At 46.5% G+C, this 19,598-nt stretch overlaps 1 protein-coding gene across 8 annotated transcripts; it reads left to right on the plus strand.

Annotated features, from left to right (window-relative positions):
• The first annotated feature begins 1,644 nt into the window (after positions 1-1,644).
• On the plus strand, positions 1,645-18,214 carry adat1 (adenosine deaminase tRNA specific 1). Of its 8 annotated transcripts, XR_011182799.1 has the most exons (11): positions 2,985-3,159; positions 4,204-4,377; positions 5,469-5,537; positions 6,879-6,933; positions 7,365-7,495; positions 7,904-8,684; positions 10,011-10,156; positions 10,534-10,633; positions 11,614-11,700; positions 12,309-12,514; positions 17,532-17,617. XR_011182799.1 is itself a non-coding variant. In XM_069181144.1 (10 exons), the coding sequence occupies exons 2-10, from the start codon at positions 4,212-4,214 to the stop codon at positions 17,662-17,664; spliced, it is 1,668 nt and encodes a 555-aa protein (XP_069037245.1). In that variant the 5' UTR covers positions 1,645-1,718; positions 4,204-4,211; the 3' UTR covers positions 17,665-18,214. The 8 variants fall into 8 exon arrangements, 7 of the variants coding, with proteins under 7 accessions (XP_069037245.1, XP_069037244.1, XP_069037248.1 ...); XM_069181144.1 differs by lacking the exons at positions 2,985-3,159; positions 12,309-12,514 and adding an exon at positions 1,645-1,718 and having other exon boundaries at positions 17,532-18,214; XM_069181143.1 differs by lacking the exons at positions 2,985-3,159; positions 12,309-12,514 and adding an exon at positions 2,852-2,937 and having other exon boundaries at positions 17,532-18,214.
• The last annotated feature ends 1,384 nt before the right edge of the window (positions 18,215-19,598 follow it).

The following is a 19,598-nucleotide window of genomic DNA, read 5'->3' on the forward strand; positions in this document are numbered from 1 at the left end:
TACTGATTTATAAAAGTGTCTTAAGAACTGGAACGAAGAGTTCTTGTTAGACCAGAACCATGACACCAATGTTTGAAAAATGCCTGGATAGATGATATCCAATCTGAATTAAGAACTCATTCAAAGTGTGCTGTTGGGGCACTTTTTTTTTTCTTTGATCTGAAGTGCAGTGTTGTTAAAAGACAGAATTACAGTAGATCCTAAATTGCTTTGAATGGGGCACTCAGAAAGGACATGTACAGTGATACGGTTATAAAACATCTCTACCAGCAGCCTGTGTCTGTAAAGAAAAAAAACCCATATCTTTATGTGCAATAATAAAATAGATATTAAAAAAAATTCAAGAGTACAAGAGTCATCTTTGTCCCAATACTTTGCACTAATCTGTTGTTGAGGGCAGAAAATGCAAGTACAAATTGCAGTTCTTCCACGTGAATACGTCTTCAAACAGAAGACAAGCCGTGCAGTAGTGATCTGTGGGTCGACCCACGGTTGTGAGAAACAAACCTGCACTCGCCCGACCCGATCCAGAACCCGAGCTGCCTGACCTGCGGGTGAGTCAACCCGCACATCACTACTGTGCAGAGATGGAATAAGTATAGAATTTGTGAACAGTCATACAGATCAAGGATGCTAAGTTTTCAAAATGACATGTGTGATGCTGTCACAATGAAAACATTCTGAAGTTTGGAGTAGGACCTCGATGAGGTTTGTCCAGCCTCTTGGACAGATTGCTATGGGCTGCAGGCCATCATCATGGTGCTCTCCTGCTTGCGATCATGGAAATCTCATCCCACAGATCTGCTGTCGCACTCTGTGTCACTGTCTAGAGAAAAAGCTGGTCATGTCATTGCCATTGTAATCTTAGCACTGTTGTCTTGCATTGTCCTGCTGCAAGTTCATATTTCTGGATTGCGTTGCAGGAACAGATAACATTTCATCAAGGTGTCGCTGAGCAGGAAGACTGCTCTCATGTCTACAGTCTGTGTCAAAGACATTCTTGTGGTGAGATGCTGTCCCATATCATCATGCCTCCACGCCCTAACCCTGATGTCTCCTATCAGGTCTGTCAAAAGCAAAACCACTCCACCACACCAAGTCTGTCATCTCCAACGTTTTCTGGCTACAGACGATGGTGAGTTAATTGATCTGACTTCCGGGCCATGTGCTGTCCCTTGCCGAGTCAGTTCAGTTCTCTAGTCTGCTGACTGACGGGGAACAAATCATTCTCCAGGCTGCTTCTCTCACGAACGGTGCTTCCTAACTCAGGCCTTGCATTGTTGAGCTATTAAAATCCTGTCGTTTTCTGAACGGCTTTGGTACAAAACACTGAGCGCACGGTAGTTTTACAAAACGCCTCCATATTTAATTTTCCCAAGAAAAAAAGGCTCGGTATGTAAATAACATTGTTTGGATGCAATGAGGTACTGGTAAACATTTTCAAGGAGCGGTAGTATATGTGAAGGAGGGTTTGAACTCTTATATGTTGGCAATGTCATTGTTACCAGTGAATTTAGTACTTTTCTGTTGCGAAAATCAACTATCCACCTCGTTTTGAAGAGACATCCCTTGTGCTACTGGAGGAGGAACAACCAACTTTATCATCCTTAGAAACGCTGAACAAGTGAACGAGGCGCTGGAAAAGCTGAGCTCTGCAACAGCTGCCTCTCCTGTCTCTTCAATTCCGGATTCAGCCCTTCCATGGAATGGTTTTTGAGGTATGTTTATTTTTAACTTAGAAGCCAGCATATTAAAATTGAACGATGAAAAGGCTGATTCAGTTCAGCAGCTTGAAATCCAAGATAAACAGGCAGACGCAGCTTGTTTGGATAGAAGGACTGTTTCTGCATCCATGAAAAGAGAGGGGGTTGGAAAGGGAAGACAAACAGTAAGGTCCCAAAATTGTGTCCTGAAACCATTTTTACTGCCTCTGTTAAGGACGGAGGTCTCGTGAATCTTTTTCTGTTCTCTGTTGTGTGCTTATATTACAGTGTAACAGAGACCTTCCCCAAATTGTCCCAGCTGGATGGCCCCTTTCCAAGCTGCTCGTCTCAACAGGGACCCCCGGGCTGTAAATTAACGTAAATGCCAACTTGAAACGCAGATTCGCTGTCAAAATCTGTCAGGAACGTGCCTCAGTCATGAGCAGCAAGACTAGCCTCTCTTCCCCAGGGACTTGAGTTACATGCAGCCTGATCTTCCAGCACTGGGGTCCTCAGTCCCTCAGTCCTTGTCCTGCTGGTGTCGCCCCCTGAGTCCTCGGTGAACTGGACGCTTACAAGACCTGATAACAGGTTTAATTTGAACTCTGTAGCTGTTCAACAGGAGGTTGCCTTTTAACTATTGTGTTTCCTGCGTAACATACAATTTCCAACCTTTGAGCAGAAAAAAAAAAACCTTCCAAAGGCTCAAAACAAGCAATAACTTGGTTTGGTTAATGATTCTTTCTATAAAAGAATTCAGCCGCAGTTAAAACCATCAGCTGCTGGGGATTTCAGTATTACAATTTCAGGATTTATTTTTACTCTAGGTGTTTTTAGACTGGGAGGGGGGTTCATCTCGAACTTAAACACTTCATATTTGTAATCTTTGTAAATTTTCATTCACATTATACTGTACCTATATTTGGAGGAACTTACCATGGGAAAAAAAGAGCTTCTACACAAGTCTCAACAGCATAAAGTTTGGTGTGAAACTCCTAATGTGCAAAGTGTGTTGTGTGATCTTTGGGATGGTGCAGAATTAAAGCTTTTTTGTGAAAAAATATATCACCGACTACATTCGCAGCAATGTGTGGTTTTGTACGGTAGATGGCGCCCACACGATGGATATTGTACGTCATTAGCTCTCCGCCGCATCACCACCAAGAGCAGCGCTGTTAAAAACGCAATTGTAGAGCAAGGACGCGTAAAAAAGCTGGATTATTAATTAAGTGATGTGCGTATTTCAAAGTTCGGGTAGCACAGATTTAATGTGCAATTTCTCTGATGTCTATATGCAGCGGTTCGGGGCTTTTAGTTTGAAAAGGTCTCGACAGGAAGTTGCAGGAAGTGTCACTGCGCTAAGATGCCGAGGCGATCTCGAAGACCACTTTCACAAAGTGACCATTTAAAAAGCACAGGGGGGAGTAAGGAGACTGGGAGCAATTGAGCAGAGCAGGTATTTAGAGCGTCATGCGTCTGTTTGCTTACAAAGTAATTTAGCGTGAATCCCGGTTTTCTGGATTTCTAGAACTCGGCTAGGCACGTTGAAGACCAACTTTAAACCTTGCCAATCCACAAGTCGTGCATTTAATGCTTCTTCCAGATAAGAGGTCAGGAAGTTATGTGGTATGTCTACCCGCGAAAGTGTATTCGTGATTTAATACGTGTGGCTAGTTTTAATTAGGTTGACAGCCGGACTTTCCGAGTAGAAGAGCCAGTTTATGCCCTAAAACTCCATCCCCACCAACCACCACTTAAATCGTCCCCAGTTACAACGTGAATTTCCAGCAAACAATTCACATTTAAAATTAAATAATACACTCCTGTATTCATACGGCACACTGTAAGGCACTGCTTGTCATGCTTTGGCATGTGGTGTCTTACAGTGTACAGGAGGATGGTGTGCTGGTCTGTTTCCTGTTACCCACAATACAGTGGGCCTGTGGGCCTGGCCCAACGTGACCTGTGAAGAAACATGATGAATGGACCACCTGGCTGTGTAGCCTGTTCCCTACTCCCACAACCTTTTGTGCGAGGAAGTGCCAACAAAGTATTTTACAGCATCTTCCTGTCTGCTCGGCTGTCCTTTTTCAGTGCCATTGTGCCTGTGGGGTTTAAGAAAGCCAACGGGGTTTATTCAAAGAACAAAACGAAGGTCTGACTTGGCTTAAAGGAACTGAATCTCTTAAGTCTTGGTCAGAGACTATGCCTGCAGTGCTGCCACACCTCCAGTCTGAATTGTCAGACGGGTAATTTGGGTAGAAATGTGGAGGAGGGTAGTTACTGTATGTTCCTATTGCTCCTGCTCTGTTTTAGCGTTTTGTAATCTTCCAAATAAAAATGACCTTTGCACTTGTCATGTATATGTGTGCCTGAAATAGCCGTGCAAGCTCAATCTGGAGATAACAGGGGTACAGGTCCTGTCTGTGAAAGCTGTGTGGCGCGCATGCACTGTAGTTGGGGCTGTACTGAGCAGCGAGCCGATGCCTGTGTGTTGCAGCTGGGCAGATGTGGAGCGCGGACGAGGTGGCCAGGCTGTGCCATGAGCGGCTGGGCTCCCTGCCCAGGCGGGGCATGCCGGAGGCGGGGAGGGAGTGGACACTGCTGGCCGCCGTCGTGAAGATCTCGCGGAGCCCGTCGGCTGGTCAGGGCTCTGCAGGGGCAGAGCACACGGGTGAGTCTTGCTCTCCTGGCCACAGGACGCTGCCTGTTCCTGGAGGTGCAGAACCTTAACCCTCAGCAGAGAAGCCCGTAAAATTCTCTGGCCATCGCAATTTGATACCAGCCTTCCCAAGAGAAGCGGGGTGGTGGCGTGCAGGGTTCGTCATGCTGTAGGATGAGGACAGTATTATACCCCTGGAGCTGAAGAGCAGCGTGCTTCAGCTTCACAGGCCCCTCTGCACAAATGTGTGCAAAAAAGAAAAGCTGTAATGTGTAGCATTCGGTGTCTTCATATATAAATCTGCAGCTGTGAGCCCTGAAGGAAATCCAGCTGGCTATGTGATTGTTTTGCTTCTCTCCCCAGATCAGAAATGAGTTTGTATTGTTCCGCTACAAGTATATTGAAACCAAGGCGGTAATTGACCGTCTAAGTTTAGCACTGGCACCTGAGTGAGATTTACATAGTGGTATTTTAATGATTAGTCTAGTGAAACTCCAAACAAAGACTGGAATACAGTGGACGGTTTTAATAGTATTTCTTTTGTGATGTAATAGAATACAGAAGCCAGTCTTCTATTGTTTGGAGTGGTGAGGAATACCTTTGCTTTGTCATGTTGCTGAGACTAACATCCTTCATTTGACAGCACGTGCAGTGTGTGGTTTGTGTAGTAGCACTGTAATTGCTTGATGTAGGAGGTTGTTTCCTTATAATTTTGACGGGAAGGCTGCTCTTAGGCGCGGTGGCGAGTAATGCTGCCTCCCGGCCCCGGAGCCTGCTTCAGTACCAGTCCGGGGCTGCTGTCTGCATGGAGTCTGTATGATCTTCCAGTGTTCATGTGGGTTTCCCCTGGGTGCTAAAGTGTCCTCCTCCAGTCCAAAGACGTTAACTGGCTTCTGGCAAGATACCCTGTGAAACAGTGAAAAGGAAACTCCAGAATGCTAAATTGTAGACACACTTGGGAATAAATGGATAACGCTACATTTGAAAATACCTGGCTGCCTGATTTTTAGTAACAGGAGTTGGAGCACAACGTTGTATACCAGGTGAATGTATCAGCTGTGCATCCTTTTTTTTCCCTGATCAGTTTTCTATTGGCTTCACAGTTTTAAAGGAGGTGGTTGCTATGGGGACCGGAACGAAATGCATCGGCCAATCCAGAATGAGCAGCAGTGGTAAGGCCTGCGAATTAAGGCTTGGGCTTTTCAGAGCGAGATTCCCCGCCTCCTCCTCCCTCACAAAGACACCTGTGCCTGGTGCAGCAGCGTTGTTAGGAGCATGTGAAAAGTGCTCTCATCTTCGCAGAGGACACAAGAGAGGAATAACTGGGCTATCACAAGAGCTTCTGATTCTCATTTTTAGTAGATAAGTACTGATCCACCTGATGAAGACCAGCCAGTTGACGTGAGGCCCATTCAATAAAAAACTCAGCTGCAACATCCGTGCAAGACCAAGTCTGATTTAATGCCAGGTGTTTAGATTAGGGGACAAATGTACAATCTGTGGATTTTAAGATGCTCATTGTAAAAGTAAGAACGTGCTTAGACTCACTGTACTCTCAGATCGCAGCTGTAAAGTACACCAAGTGCCACGCGCGGTCAGTTCTGACAACCTGTAAATTAGCAAGGCCCTGAGCCTGGAAGACAGGACTGTCAGTTTCAAAAGACAATGACGAGGTGGTGCAGGGAATTTTCAGGAAATGACTAAACTCCCAGCGTCGTTATAGTTCTTTACCAAGTGAACGCACTGGACAAGCCTGGCTAGAAGCCCTGGTGCAGGTCCTGCAGGGGTGTGCAGTGAAGGCCTGTCGAGGGAGAGCTGGCTGTGGATTATCCCAGCGCCGTGAGGGTCACGTGAGCTGCCACTCAAGGCCTGCGGTCCGGGTTTCGGGTCTCCCCGTCTCCACAATCTTTCATTTCCGCTCAGACTCCAATTACTTCACTGCTCACCTTGATCAAACTCCTAATTCTAGTGTTTTCTTTCATCCTTTTAGCCGCTCTCTGCTCTGCCCTTGATGTCAGACACCTGCATTATTACAGAAGAAAACTGCGAACAAAGCTCTTCTCTGTCTGCCCCAGTTTAAATGACTCTTAAGAGGTTGACAATTGATTTACCAACAGAGCTCACAGTACATCCAAGACTCAGAATAATCACTAGTTTTGCTGGAGCTCTACTATTTAAATTCTTGATAACTGGGCTCAGGTTAAATGAAAGCTTCATCCCCGCTATCATATTACCAGTCTAAGTCCTAGATCTGGGGGAAAAATGCCAGTGAAAGAGGAGAGGCTGAATATCTAGCGCTTAGTGTAGATTTACTCATTTCTACCCCAGGTATTCTTCTTTTAAGATAATAAAGCCTTAAACAAAACAGTGTCATTAAACAAATTGCACCGTTTAACGGTTGAATTAGCCAGCTGAAGGAAGGCGCTGGGAAAGTGGTGGTGATTTAATGTGAACTCACACACTATATTACTTTAAGTACAGGTTGTCAGAGCTCTCTTCTCTGTCCTGCCTAGGGGATGTGCTGAATGACAGCCATGCTGAAGTCATAGCCAGGCGTGGGTTTCTCAGGTAAGCCGCACTGCAAACGCCTGATCAATCAATCAGCAAGTTTCAGCACCTGGAACGCTTCCTTTTTGACAACAATGCATGTTTCAACACAGGATTCCACATCCCATCATGGGTAAGTTCTGTCAGAAATTCGGCGCTCTGTGGTTGTATGCCATTTTCTGAGTGGGCTCCTCAGGGACCTGAGCTATCCTGGTTAGCGTTTTGAGCACTTTTTAGTGCTTTTTATGTTCATATGTCCTTGTAGTCTTTATGACAGGATAACAAGGGCAGATAAAATTGAGACTGGGAAGCTCTTTTTTACGCTAAGGGTGGTGGATGTCTGGAACTAGCTGCCCAGCCTGATTGTCGAATCTGCTTTCTTTCGAGCAGTAGCAGGATGAGGCTCTCGAATTGCAGGAGACAGCAGTGCGTTTTGTGCCGGTGTGCCGCAGGTACCTGACGGAGCAGCTGAGGCTGGCAGTGAGCAGGGCAGGCAGCAGTGTGTTCGCCCCCGGGACAGACAGGGGCCGATGGAGTCTTCAGCCTGGCGTGTCCTTTGTGTTCTTCACCAGCCATACGCCCTGTGAGTGACAGGCGGCTGTCTGTGCCTCCAGCGCGCTTCCTGATCCTGATCAGCTGATGTATTCCTGCACTCCTGTGAGCAGGCTGTTGCTGTACACTCAGAGGTGTTTCTGTCAGTTTGAAAACTTACCGTATGGGGCAGAAAGGGTTGTGAATATTCAAATTACATGTTTATCTAGGTGCCAATTGAAGTCCGAGACAGATCGTAGTGTTTATGAGTTTTCTGAGATTGTTTGACTTTGGTACCAGGTGACCGTACAGAAGTAAAACCCCAATTAAAATAGACCAGGAATCATTTTGGTAAATATTGAAATACTTTATAAAACCTTTCAATCACCAATGATCAAGAAACTCTTTGATTCAACATGATAGCTGCAAAACTGTCAGGTTCATTGATGTGTCTTTGTAGGTGGAGATGCCTCCATTATCGCTATGGGGGAGAGCCAGGACCAGCCCTGCCAGCCGGTCAGCACACAGGAAGCACTCTGCAAGGCTTGGGTTCCAGGTCACAGTGACTCTCGTGATCACCTGACCGTGGAGAAGCAGGAAGGTCACAGTGATGTCACACATCACCTGATCACAGACAAGCAGAAAGCTCACAGTGACATCAAAGATCACCTGACCGCGGAGAAGCAGGAAGGTCACAGTGATGTCACAGATCACCTGATCACAGACAAGCAGGAAGCTCACAGTGACATCAAAGATCACCTGACCGCGGAGAAGCAGGAAGGTCACAGTGATGTCACAGATCACCTGATCACAGACAAGCAGGAGTGTCGCAGTGACACACAGGGGACTTGCACACCATGCCAGAAACGCAAGGCAGAAGGAAATATTGCATCAGTCAAGCGTTTAAAATCAGCCCCCTCTGGCAGCCGGGAGGAGAGTGGCCACATGAGCAGGGGCACGGACGTGCACAGGACCGGGGCCAAGTGTGTCCCCGGGGGCGAGCAGGACCCCCTGCTGCCAGGGGCCGCCTACCACTGCGTGGGCGTCCTGCGGGTGAAGCCGGGCAGGGGCGCTCGCACCCTCTCCCTGTCCTGCAGCGACAAGCTGGCACGTTGGAACGTTTTAGGCTGCCAAGGGGCCCTCCTGTCCCACTACCTGCAGACGCCTATCTACTTCTGTGCCATTGTGACTGGCAAGTGTCCCTACAGCCAGGACGCCATGAAGAGGGCGCTGGTGGACAGGTAACGCCACTCTCTGAATCGTCCTACCTGCTTACTCAGACAGTGATGTCTGCTCTTGACAGTTAGTTTGTCTTTGCAATTGTTATTGTTATCTGGAACTATATCAAATTCATGTCGGACATTTACATCATCAACAAAAACAGAGTATTGTGCTGGATTTGTGTCTGTCGCTGTGGGAGCTGGTAGTTTCGCTCATAAGACGAGTGCAGATGAGATTCAGGAGCTGCCGGATTTCTCCCAGCTCCAGACTGCTCGGGACCACTGGTCTGGCCAGGGCTGCAGTGTAGCTGTGCAGCACCACAGCTCAGAACCAACTACATCACTGCACAGATCAAACAGCAATATCTCACACACTGGGACACGCACACACAAACACATCATAAACTGGAAATACAGAACCCTAAACAGACAATACACACTAGCTGAATATTTGACCAAGATAAGAAACAGCAAAAAGAAACACACCTTGTGTACAGGCCTGAAGTACAGGCTCAGTGATCACAGGCAGACCTGGCTACCCAGAAAGGACAGGCTGTGCTCCTACTGCCAGCGGGGAGAAATCGAGACAGAGGTGCACTTCCTACTGCACTGTGACAGATACTGTGGGATTAGAGAAACATTCTTCCCTAAATTCAGAAATCTAATCCCAGAGTTCCCACGCCTGCCAGAATCACAACAGGTCCCAATCCTACTGGGAGAGGGAGGAGGGAACTCCTCATGAGAACTCACTCATACTTGCAGCCCAGTATGTGATCTCCTGTCTCAGCCTGAGGAACAGTGAGTCTGTCTCCCAATAATGCTCCATCTGTCTACAGTATATGTAAATATTTTATGATAAATACAATACAATACAAATATTGTAAATGTCTGTAATAGGTCTGTAGGTTTTTTTTTTGTTTTGTTTCATGTTAATTTTATTCTTATTTGCTTTGGCAACACTGATTGTACCCATCGTTCATGCCAATGAAGCATCTTGAATTTAATTGTCTCCCACAGTGTAGCACTGTCTTATTGTATAGAGGACTTTACATGACTCAACACACTATCCTGACCCCAGTCTCTCTCTCTCTGCCCTGGTCTGACCCCAGTCTCTCTCTGTCCTGTGCTGTCCCCAGTCTCTCTCTCTCAGTCTTGACCCCAGTCTCTCTCTGTGCTGTCCCCAGTCTCTCTCTGTGTCCTGACCCCAGTCTCTCTCTGTGTCCTGACCCCAGTCTCTCTCTGTGCTGTCCTGACCCCAGTCTCTCTCTGTGCTGTCCTGACCCCAGTCTCTCTCTGTGCTGTCCCCAGTCTCTCTCTCTGTCCTGACCCCAGTCTCTCTCTGTGCAGGTGTGCTCATGTAGCTCTCCTGCCTGCTGGCTTCTCAGTGCAGGCTCCAGAGCTGCAGCAGGCCAGCCTAGAGTTCCCTCACAGTCGCGGCCAGCTGGAGAGAAGCCATGACCCTCGCAAAGGAAGGGTGTCCGCCTGTGGAGCAGGTATTCCTCCTGTTGTTGTCTGTTTCTTTTTACTCATTTCTGGGGGTTTTATTCCTATTTCTAAAAAATATAATGACAACATAGTTAGTTGATTATAAATGTTTAGCATTTGCTCCTAGTTTATAAAAAGGAGCAATAACCTGGAGCAAACAACTGAGGGACTTTTTTCCTGTCTGCATGTACATAAAGCTCTGTCTTCAGAGTATTTTGACATCATGCCATGTAAACCAAGAAAGTCTGAAGTTGTGTAGGTCATTTCTTTATTCAGCACTGTAATACAGCCAATATTATGTGTAAAACTTTTGTTACAATTACTAGAATTAGGAAGACTAAGGAAAACATTGAATACAAAGGTGCTGTTTTCCCTATGGTTTCAGCTATCAGTTGGTGCAATGTCTCGGATCATCCACTAGATGTCACTGCAAACGGCTATAAGCAGGGTGTTACCAAGAAGGCCCTGGGCAGTGCACAAGCCAGGTAAACTGCCCGTATGCACACTGTTGCCCACTGCACTTCCAGGCGCAGGGGAACAGCCACTCCCACTGACTGATATTTATAGCTGCAAATATCATGCCTTTTTTACTGATGGGGCTAATGGAATTAAATCAATGTTCCTTGAGCTAATGGAATATCCTTCCAATGCATATTTAATACCAGTAGGCAGAACAGGAAGGAGAAAGAATGTGTCTCCTCAGGCACCATGCAGAACACCCAGGGGGCTTCTCAAGCTAACGCATTTTGTCTGGTGCTATAAAACCAAAAAGAAATATTTTTAACTGCCCCACTTCTGCCAGGAGGCAGATATACAGTTTTTTTTTACTATATTTAAAAAAGATTCACCTTGGGCAGAAGCAGATATTTAAGGCTCTTAAATTCAGTACGCCCTTTGGAAAATAGCAGTGGCCTTATTATCCAAATTTTGGCAGGTTGGTTTTGTCCTGCAGTTAGTATCATGGGCTGGTTTCAGGGTAAGGCTAATATTAAGTAAATGCCTCAAATTGAATTCTTATATTTGTGTTCCAAGGTGTTAGTGTGTGCTGTATGTTGTATTAGGCATTAGATCAAACCATTTATGGTTTACATAATCCATAATCCTGAACAGCATTGGTTACATTCCAGGCTCTTATTCTGAAATACAGCTACCTACTGACTCTTTGTTCAGTTTTCCCAGTGCTGCTGACATCGGCATTCATGACTGTTGATGTCAGTATTCCTGAAACTGGTGTACCAGATACTGCTGGGTTTGTGTCTGCTCTGCTTTGTGCTTTGTTCTCTGTGCTCCGTGTCAGGGCTGCTCATATCTAACAAGAAAGGGTCTCTGTGTGAGCCCTCTCAACTGTGGCCATGGATGAACTCCCTTGAGATTCATCGCCAGGCCGCACCAACACAACTGCTGTCCCTTGATGCAGCGATACCTATGTGACCTTTAACCTTCCATCTCCCCTTATGACCCGCAGGTCATTAATATGCAAGGCTGAGCTCTTCCGTGCCTTCAAGTCTCTTGTCTCAGCCACCCCAGAGAGCCAACTCCCAGACTCATTAAGGTGAGTGCGCCCCTGTAATTTTCACTACCGGAAACAGCTCTCTTCTTCCTAAGATCAGGCCCTTTTTAACACTCCCAGCTGGCAGCTGATTGACAGGCATATTTTAGTATTTCACTAAAAACAAGCTCTGCACCCAAAGACGGACAGGTGGGAATGTGGACAATGAATCACCCTCGACTGCACACTGCCCACTCACTAGCCTGCTGCAGCCCCCAGTACAGATCCTGTGCACATTGCTTTATTTCCTTTCTAATATTAAGGCAGCATGTGCTCTGTCCCTTGCCAGAACCTCGCTGGATAGTTTCAGCCTTTCCTATTTGTAACTCTTTCCACTCTGTGGTGGAAAAAAAAACAGCAGGTAATGGAGGAATGTCCTGCAGGACAGGTGGAGATGCAGAGGTGTTTTTCAGTGTGTAAATGGTAACTTGGTCCATGGTAAATTAGAACAGAGCTGTGGGTGTGTTTCAAACCTTGCGTGACGCTGCAAAAGTAACGTGCTCTGCTGCTTGGAAAGCTTTTTCTGTAGTTGCTTACCTCAAAATCCTAGATGCCCATCTGGTCAGAAGAAGCAGTTCTTGGTTTGGGCCAGTGAGACCTTGTCTTTCCAGGATCCGGGGTGCACGATCCGGAGCACTGTGTTGCTGAGCTGACTGAGCCGTCCTGACACAGCGTTCATGGAGCTGCAGCAAAATGCCAAACAGAGCAGCACCTGGGAGCTTGAGTGTGTGCCCTCACACAGGGCCAGACACAGATGCTTATGCAAAACATGTGGAAATATGGGAAAACCAGGAAATTTCCACAACATTTCAACTCGGTAATGTAATGAACCTGACTTCTCCTATTTAAGTAAAATGTGTCCGCTGGCATCGCTGTGAGGGTACCCCCGGTGCTGAGCTCTGAGCAGGTGGGGCGGCTGGCCTGTCACCTCGTGGTTGTTTTCCTTGCTGCTGGGGCCCCCTGCCTCTTGATCACTCAGTCCTAAAAGACACGCTCCTTCACCGCCCCCCCCCCATAAAGAAACCAAATACAGGTCTGAAGGTGACTTAAAATTGTTGCCTCTGTTGGTGGAACAAACGCCCTGTTGTGCTGTGTTTCACAGATCTGTAACACAAGGAGCCCTGTGTGGCTCAAAGGCCCTTTGTGCCTGGGGCAGGCCATGGGCCTGGTGGGCCGTGGTGCAGGAGAGGAGTGTGCAGCTCAGGGTCCCAGGGGGACAGAGCGCTGCCGCCAGCTGGTGTCGTGGGAGGTGAGGGGAAGAGCCACCCGCCAGTTGTCCAGTCTGGAGTGGTTGAGCCGGTCTCCCGTCCTTCCCGAAAAGCAGACGCGAAGTGGAAGCCTGATATTTTTGGTGTCTTGGAAGCTCATTTGCGATCTTCAGAATAAGACCTCCTCCAAATCATAACCTCTGTTGTGGTCATCCACCACCCGTTTCCTGTCCACTTTTTCCAGTTCAGTGCCGCTGGGGAGCCAGAGCCTGTCCTGGCAAGGGTGGGCGCAAGGCAGGGTACACCCTGGATGGGACACCAGTCCATCGCAGGGCAGATAGACACGAACATGCACACACTCAAAGCAGGGCCCATTTTCCCAGAAGGCAATTAGTCTACCAGTATGTCCTTGGACTGTGGGAGGAAACCAGAGCACCCAGGGGAAACCCATGCAAACACTGGGAGACTATATCAACTCCACACAGACAGCACCACAAGCCCAGAACTAAACCCCAGTGATGTGAGGCAGCAGTGCTATCCACAGCGCCACCCCTGTGTTGTTGTTGAGTTGCAGAGTAACTAGGAGTTCTTTACAGAGATTGTACTGCATTGAACAAACATGCTCTCATTCAGGTACTTAGGCAGTGGAAGCTGTGGTCAAGAAAGCTGCTTGAACATGCAGAGTTCCTCCACTGCATGTAAACTCTTCTGTAAGACTCCACATGGAGGGACAGAAGATGGATGGATTAATGGTTAAGCCTATTTGAAGGCAGCAGCAGTTATTCTCGTCCAGGTGTCGGAAGATTATGATTAATTAGAAGAGATCGGTGCTATAAACTTCAGGGACACTTCTGTGTGCTGTGTTGGTCATGTTCGGTGCCACACAGATGTTGCCTGGGATTGACTCAAGGCCCAACTGTTTGCCAGGAAGCAGTTTAGGAGCAGATGGCCACTCTCCATCACCCTGCAGTCTCCCACCCTTGTTTGGAAAGAGAGCTGCAGTAATCTCTGTAACCTCTCTGTTAATCTGTCACCAGCCTCAAACACAAATATCTTTCTTTGCTCACATCGGTAAACTGTGGAACGAAAATCTTCCTTCCTCAAGTTACTATCTTGGTTCCTAAGTGCCGCACTCACCTGAGTAAATCTAGGCCCAGTTCTGGAATCGGCAGCCCCACGACACAGCAAATCAGGTGCAGGAGTCAGAAAATGTCTTCCCTTAATGAATTGAAGGAGGCCAAACTCATAGATACCCCTGCCCTTAGCAAAGGGCCAAGCGATCTTTAACAACCAATTAGTCAAGGCCTTGAAATTTGGACCATCAGTGCACAAAAAGAAAAATGACCATTTATGCAATTAAAAGTCCAGTGAGAGGGAAAAAAGCCTCTAACTACGACTGTGTTCAATGTGCCTGACTCACCTGGAGGGAGGCCAGAGGTGGAGGTTTGAGCCAGGATTTGGCTGCTTTTGCTGTTAACATGACCATATATAAATGAATGTGAGCGACCCTTCGACTTTCCCTCTCCCGGCAGGGCAGGTCACACGGTTCTCCAGTTGTGTTTCCCAATATTTGGTTCCCTCCTTACTCTAAACCAGGGGTCAGCAACCTTTCAGAAGAGGCGTGCCAAGAGTTAGCTCATGTACTTGTTTTTACAGATTTGCATGCCACGGATACTTTGAAGTATTGTTAGCCAGCCACAGGTGGGACAAAGAGCTGACTGCATGTGTGAAAAGACCCGTACACAGAGGTGTGCTCACCCAGATGCTGGGAGCAGTAGAAAATGTTGCCTTCACACTTCTAACAGACAACATTCAGCAGCAGGGACTTCCAGCAGGTTGTGGCAGAGACACCAGGATTGATTCCAGTAGCCTCAAGTGTGTTTCTTTGAATCCATAAGTCTGATCCTCAGCACCCATCCTTCGGGAATGTCCAGTCCAAACTCGGCAACATGGATTGTGTAGTGTCTTGAAAGTTCTTTAAGATGTTGGAAATAGGTGGAAAGTTGTGTCCCCAGAGAAAATTGCAAGCTTAGAAAGAAATGCCTTCCATGTTTCAAAAATACCCATTACAGGTAGATCAGCACCTATTATATTAGCACATATTATTATTATTATTATTATTATTATTATTATTATTATTATTATTATTAAATGCATGGCCCTAGTCTGAAAAATTAATTCTGTCCTCCTTAGATCAGCAAACATGCTGTCAGCTTTCAAGATTACACGTGTCAAATCTTGTAAGAAACACAAACGTCTTCAGTATCTCTCTATTACAGCAGCACTCTAGTTTACTCAAATAATAAGTCAGCCAAGCTGTTGGATCAGAGAGCCTTTACATTGTAACCAGACACCTGACTTAATAGATTGTGGTGCAGTCCTTATCCTTGTCCTTTTGGCGGGGATCTCCACAGGAGAAAAATGGAGAGGTCTGTTTTGGTAGTACTAGTCATGTGGCGCTGCCTTGAACGCTCTGATAATATCTGCCAGGCTCAGTGAGAGACCCTCAGGCAGCCACACACGAGCAACCAGCTCTAGATCTATGTCCAGTTTAAAGACAATCTATATCGTTTTCTTAATACCTTTGGCCGGGGAGTGCAGCATTAAATATTAATTACGGCCCATTAAAGCATCTTGGAGATGCAGAATTCTGTGTGAGGTCTTTCTCCTTTTTAATCAGCCCCTCACTGGAATGGGTGTCTCCCTTATCAGCAGTGGTGGCTTCATGCTTTTTAAAATGATTTCTGAATATCTCTCCATTTAAACACATTCAGCCTAGACTGGTAGTCTGACTTAAAATAGGGGAGTGCATAGTGGGAGCCTGGGTGGCATGGTGGCACAGGGGTTAGCCTCACTGCCTCGCAGTGCTGGGGCCCGGGGTTCGGGCCCTGGGGTGCTGTCTGTGTTTGGTTTGTGTGATCTCTGCATGTTCTTGTGTGTTTTCTCTGGGTGCTCTGGTTTCCTCCCACACTCCAAAAACATACTGGTAGGTTAATTGACTTTTAGGAAAACTGGCCCTAGGTGTGAGTGTGTGTGTGTTCATGTCTGTTTGTCCTGCGATGGGCCCCATGATGTACTCCACCTCCCACCTGTTGCTTCCCAGGAGTGGCTCCTGCTCCCCCACAACCCTGTATTTGATTAAACTCTTAGAAAATGGAGGAGTAATAACAACCCTCATATGCAGTTTTATGGCTGCATTATTTCTACCAATTTTGTTTCTTGTTCAGAATTTGTACTGTTTTATACCTTGGTACTTTAGGTGCAATAGGTGCACTAACCCATTCTTGCATTAACCTTGCAGTCTGTCATTGACTGCTGCAGTTCTTTGCATTTTCCACATGGCAGTCCTGCATAGATTTGAAACAAAGAGGCAGGACTTGTTGTGCAGTTTTCAAAGCAGTCGCGTTATGAATGGAGATTGTCGAGGAGATTGGAGATTGTCGAGGCCGTAATTTCTAATGTGAAATGGATTTAAGAGTGAATAGTTAAATGCTGTTTCAGTCAAAAAATGATCCTTGGAGTTGTGGGTCCCCATGTGCACTGGTGACCAGGTAGATTGGTAGTGTGGGTGATGAAACAGTGTGGCACAGTGCACTGCTCCTTCATGTCTGTACAGAAAATGGCCCTAGTTTTTGGCAACTGTGTTAATTCAAGCTGCAAAGTGAAAGAAGTTGAGTTGAGCTTGATTAGAATTAGACGCTTTACCTAGCATTTTTCATACCCGGTAACTAGTGAGGGCTGTTTCCATACAGATGCTTCTAAAGGTTGTTGGCTTCCTCAGATAACTCTCATGAAGAGAATGACAGCAAAGCCCCAGAGCGATGAGAGGGCCTTAGAAGGGTGTGGAGCATTAGGGCTGGCTCGGAACATGAATACCATGGCCTGCTGCAGACACGGGAGAAATACCACAGATGTCTTTTATTTACAAAATCCTCCAGATTTGCTGTTTCTCCTGGTGCAATGTGCCGCGCCCTGAGGTGTCTCTAAGTCTTCCTTTAGCAAAGCGGAAATTAAAACTGCCGGGAGGACAGAGGGAGGAAATTTTCTTGGGAAAGAAGAAAATGAAGAACACAACATTTCTCAGTACAGCCCAAGAATAAAAGATGAATCAGATGGGGGGGAGATGGGACACCTTTATTCAAAACAATCTACAGTAAAGCAAGCTATCGTACAGAGGCACAGACTGCAAATATTCAAATTAAATAACTGAAAAACCTTAAAATAGCGGATCCCTTCAGAGCTGTATGCAAAATAATGCAATTTACAAAACTATTTTACCACCATATTTTAGGAGGTGTACATAAACCATTTTATGTAGAAAATCATCTTAAATTTTAACGACGATAGTGTGTGTACGTGTAAGGAACGTGTCACGTGTTATTACCCAGGGGTGAGAGGCAGGGGATTCAGGATTCAGGGTGAGCTGGAGTACAGGGGGATAGGCAGGCAGGAATGGGGCAGACAGGCACTCTTAGAGGAAACAAGAGTGTGATCCTTACTGCTGGGACGTGAGAAGGATCGGGAAGCTGTTTGCACAATGTCAGCTCCACTTTTAATCCCTCTTTTGTAATCCTCGGGCTCCAATGTTCTCTCTCCTATACCATTGTCTGCATTGATGTTTGCCAGGGGAAAGGAGCTGAAGACTTACTGGGACTATAAGCAGGCTGCCTGTGAGTACCAGCGAGCCTGGGATGATCTCCGTGCACAGGCCTTTCCAGACTGGATTCGCAGTCCCCGGGAGCTACTGCAGTTTGAGTGAGAGACCTTCCGAATCCGAATCCCGGGAAAGCGCCACACAGCAACAGGTGTGGCATACCAGAGAGAACACCGGAGGGAAGCAGTCGGATCCGGAGGATAGAGCTGGGAACGATGCAGGGATCTGCTCACTCGGCTGTCCCAGTACCAAGTGCTTCCATTCTCCCCAGTCCCTCTCGCTACCAGCTCCCAGTACAGACCCACACATGTATTTATGTCAAACCTTGTGCCAACAGCAGCAAAGGCATTAGCAAATGAATAAGAGGAATTGTTTTAGGTTTAGTGCTCATCTTTCAGAAATGCAGAACTTTTGGCCCTGTAGTTGCACAACAGTAGGGAAGATAACAGATCTACCATCATGCACCCTGCAGCCTAGAAGCAAGTGTTCTCCCCAGTCAGTCTGTGTATCCGGTTAAGCACCCGAAGTGTAACTTCCTAGTTTCTTATATGTACATAACTGAATACTGTGTGCAAAACTGTTGTTCTTACTCATACAGTATTGTGGATTTTCTTTTTTTAATTTTACAGAATAAAATGGAACTTTTTCATTCTTACTTTTTTCTTTCCCTTCCTGTCTGCCCGGGAATTTTTGAATCCTTCAGGGCTGTCCATTAGCCCAGAGCCCGGTCTGTGATTTCCAAGTGCTCTTCCTGCCTAAACACAATCAGGCTCAGAAACTGTCCCAGCACCGTGCTGGCCTGTCATCCCAGCGGGGGGGAGGGGAGAGATGGCTTTGCCCTGCCTCGCGTTCCCTCTTTCAGGACAGACTGGGCCTGTCACAACACTCGCCAGGATCCGCAGCTTCCTGGTCGTGGATGTACGGACCGACGTGACACGCAGGTCAGGATTTTTTCAACCTTGATTTAAATCATTTCCAGATCGTTTTCCCAAACTTTGAGAGAGAAAAGTTTCTCTTCTGCTTACTGGTTGGATTATCATTGATATGCAGTGGAACATCCCATGTGACACAAACTCATGCTTCTGTTCACATTCGGCTGTGAACAAGTTTACTGGCTGTACTGTGGTTGACGTCTAGACCACTGACATAGAGTAGGAGACGCTGTGGTCTTACAACTGACCTGACTCCAGTCTGAGGTAACTCTGCTTAACAGTGCAGTTTTTTTTTCTGGCTTTTTTTGATACGTCGAAATCTTCCTGAATCCTCAAGGTGGACAAAGTCAACTCAGCAGAATTCTTTAAAGAAGAACAGTGAAACTCCAGAGGGCAGACATGGAAACCACATGAAAGTGCGTTTACAACTGGGAACAGGTGGCGATTCTGTACCCAAAGTATTGTGGGAATAAGGCTATGCTGCTGAAGCCAGTACGCTTACTAACCTAGCATCTGGAGGGGATGCTTGGATTAATAAGCAAAAGGGCTAGATGGGCAGAATGACCTCCATTCATTTGTCACTATTCTTATCTTCTAATGGCTGTCCACATGTCAGAAAAATGGGATCCCTCTGACAGATGAAAAGTAGGGAAACTGAAAGTGTCTCTAAAAGACATTACCTTTCATGGCTCCAGGGAAACCAAACAACAGCTTCTTCAGACCTCCCTAGCCCAATTACAGCACCCAGAAGAAGGGAGATCTCCAGTAACTGTATCCCGAGTGCCCGTGGAATGGGAGGAAAAGGAGACAGTGTGTGTAGGGCTGTTATTGAAGCTGGAATGTTGACAGGAGTTATCATTCCAACAGACAAAGGACACTCTATTCACAATCTCTCTTCCCCTCGCTCCCAGCCCTAGAATCAAAGCAACACAATGGAGAGGGGAAAAAGTGTTTTTTTTTTAAATATTGCCAGAAGAAACTAATATCCTGTAGTATGTACTACATATCTTATCAAATCAAAATTGTTCACTGCTACTGAACGTTAAAGTCCTTTAAAATGTTGTGCTCGACTAGGAAGATGCAGAGGTTTCATGTGCACAATGTAAG

Source organism: Lepisosteus oculatus, chromosome 20, assembly GCF_040954835.1.
Source record: "Lepisosteus oculatus isolate fLepOcu1 chromosome 20, fLepOcu1.hap2, whole genome shotgun sequence".
Classification (NCBI taxonomy): domain Eukaryota; kingdom Metazoa; phylum Chordata; class Actinopteri; order Semionotiformes; family Lepisosteidae; genus Lepisosteus; species Lepisosteus oculatus.

What these genes read in the sequence shown, in the direction of transcription:
- adat1 (XM_069181144.1), top strand. Translation starts at nt 4,212, where the DNA reads ATGTGGAGCGCGGACGAGGTGGCCAGGCTGTGCCATGAGCGGCTGGGC. An exon ending in CTGGGCAGTGCACAAGCCAG is followed by an intron (nt 10,634 to 11,613) that starts GTAAACTGCCCG and finishes TATGACCCGCAG; the next exon opens with GTCATTAATATGCAAGGCTG. An exon ending in CAACTCCCAGACTCATTAAG is followed by an intron (nt 11,701 to 17,531) that starts GTGAGTGCGCCC and finishes GATGTTTGCCAG; the next exon opens with GGGAAAGGAGCTGAAGACTT.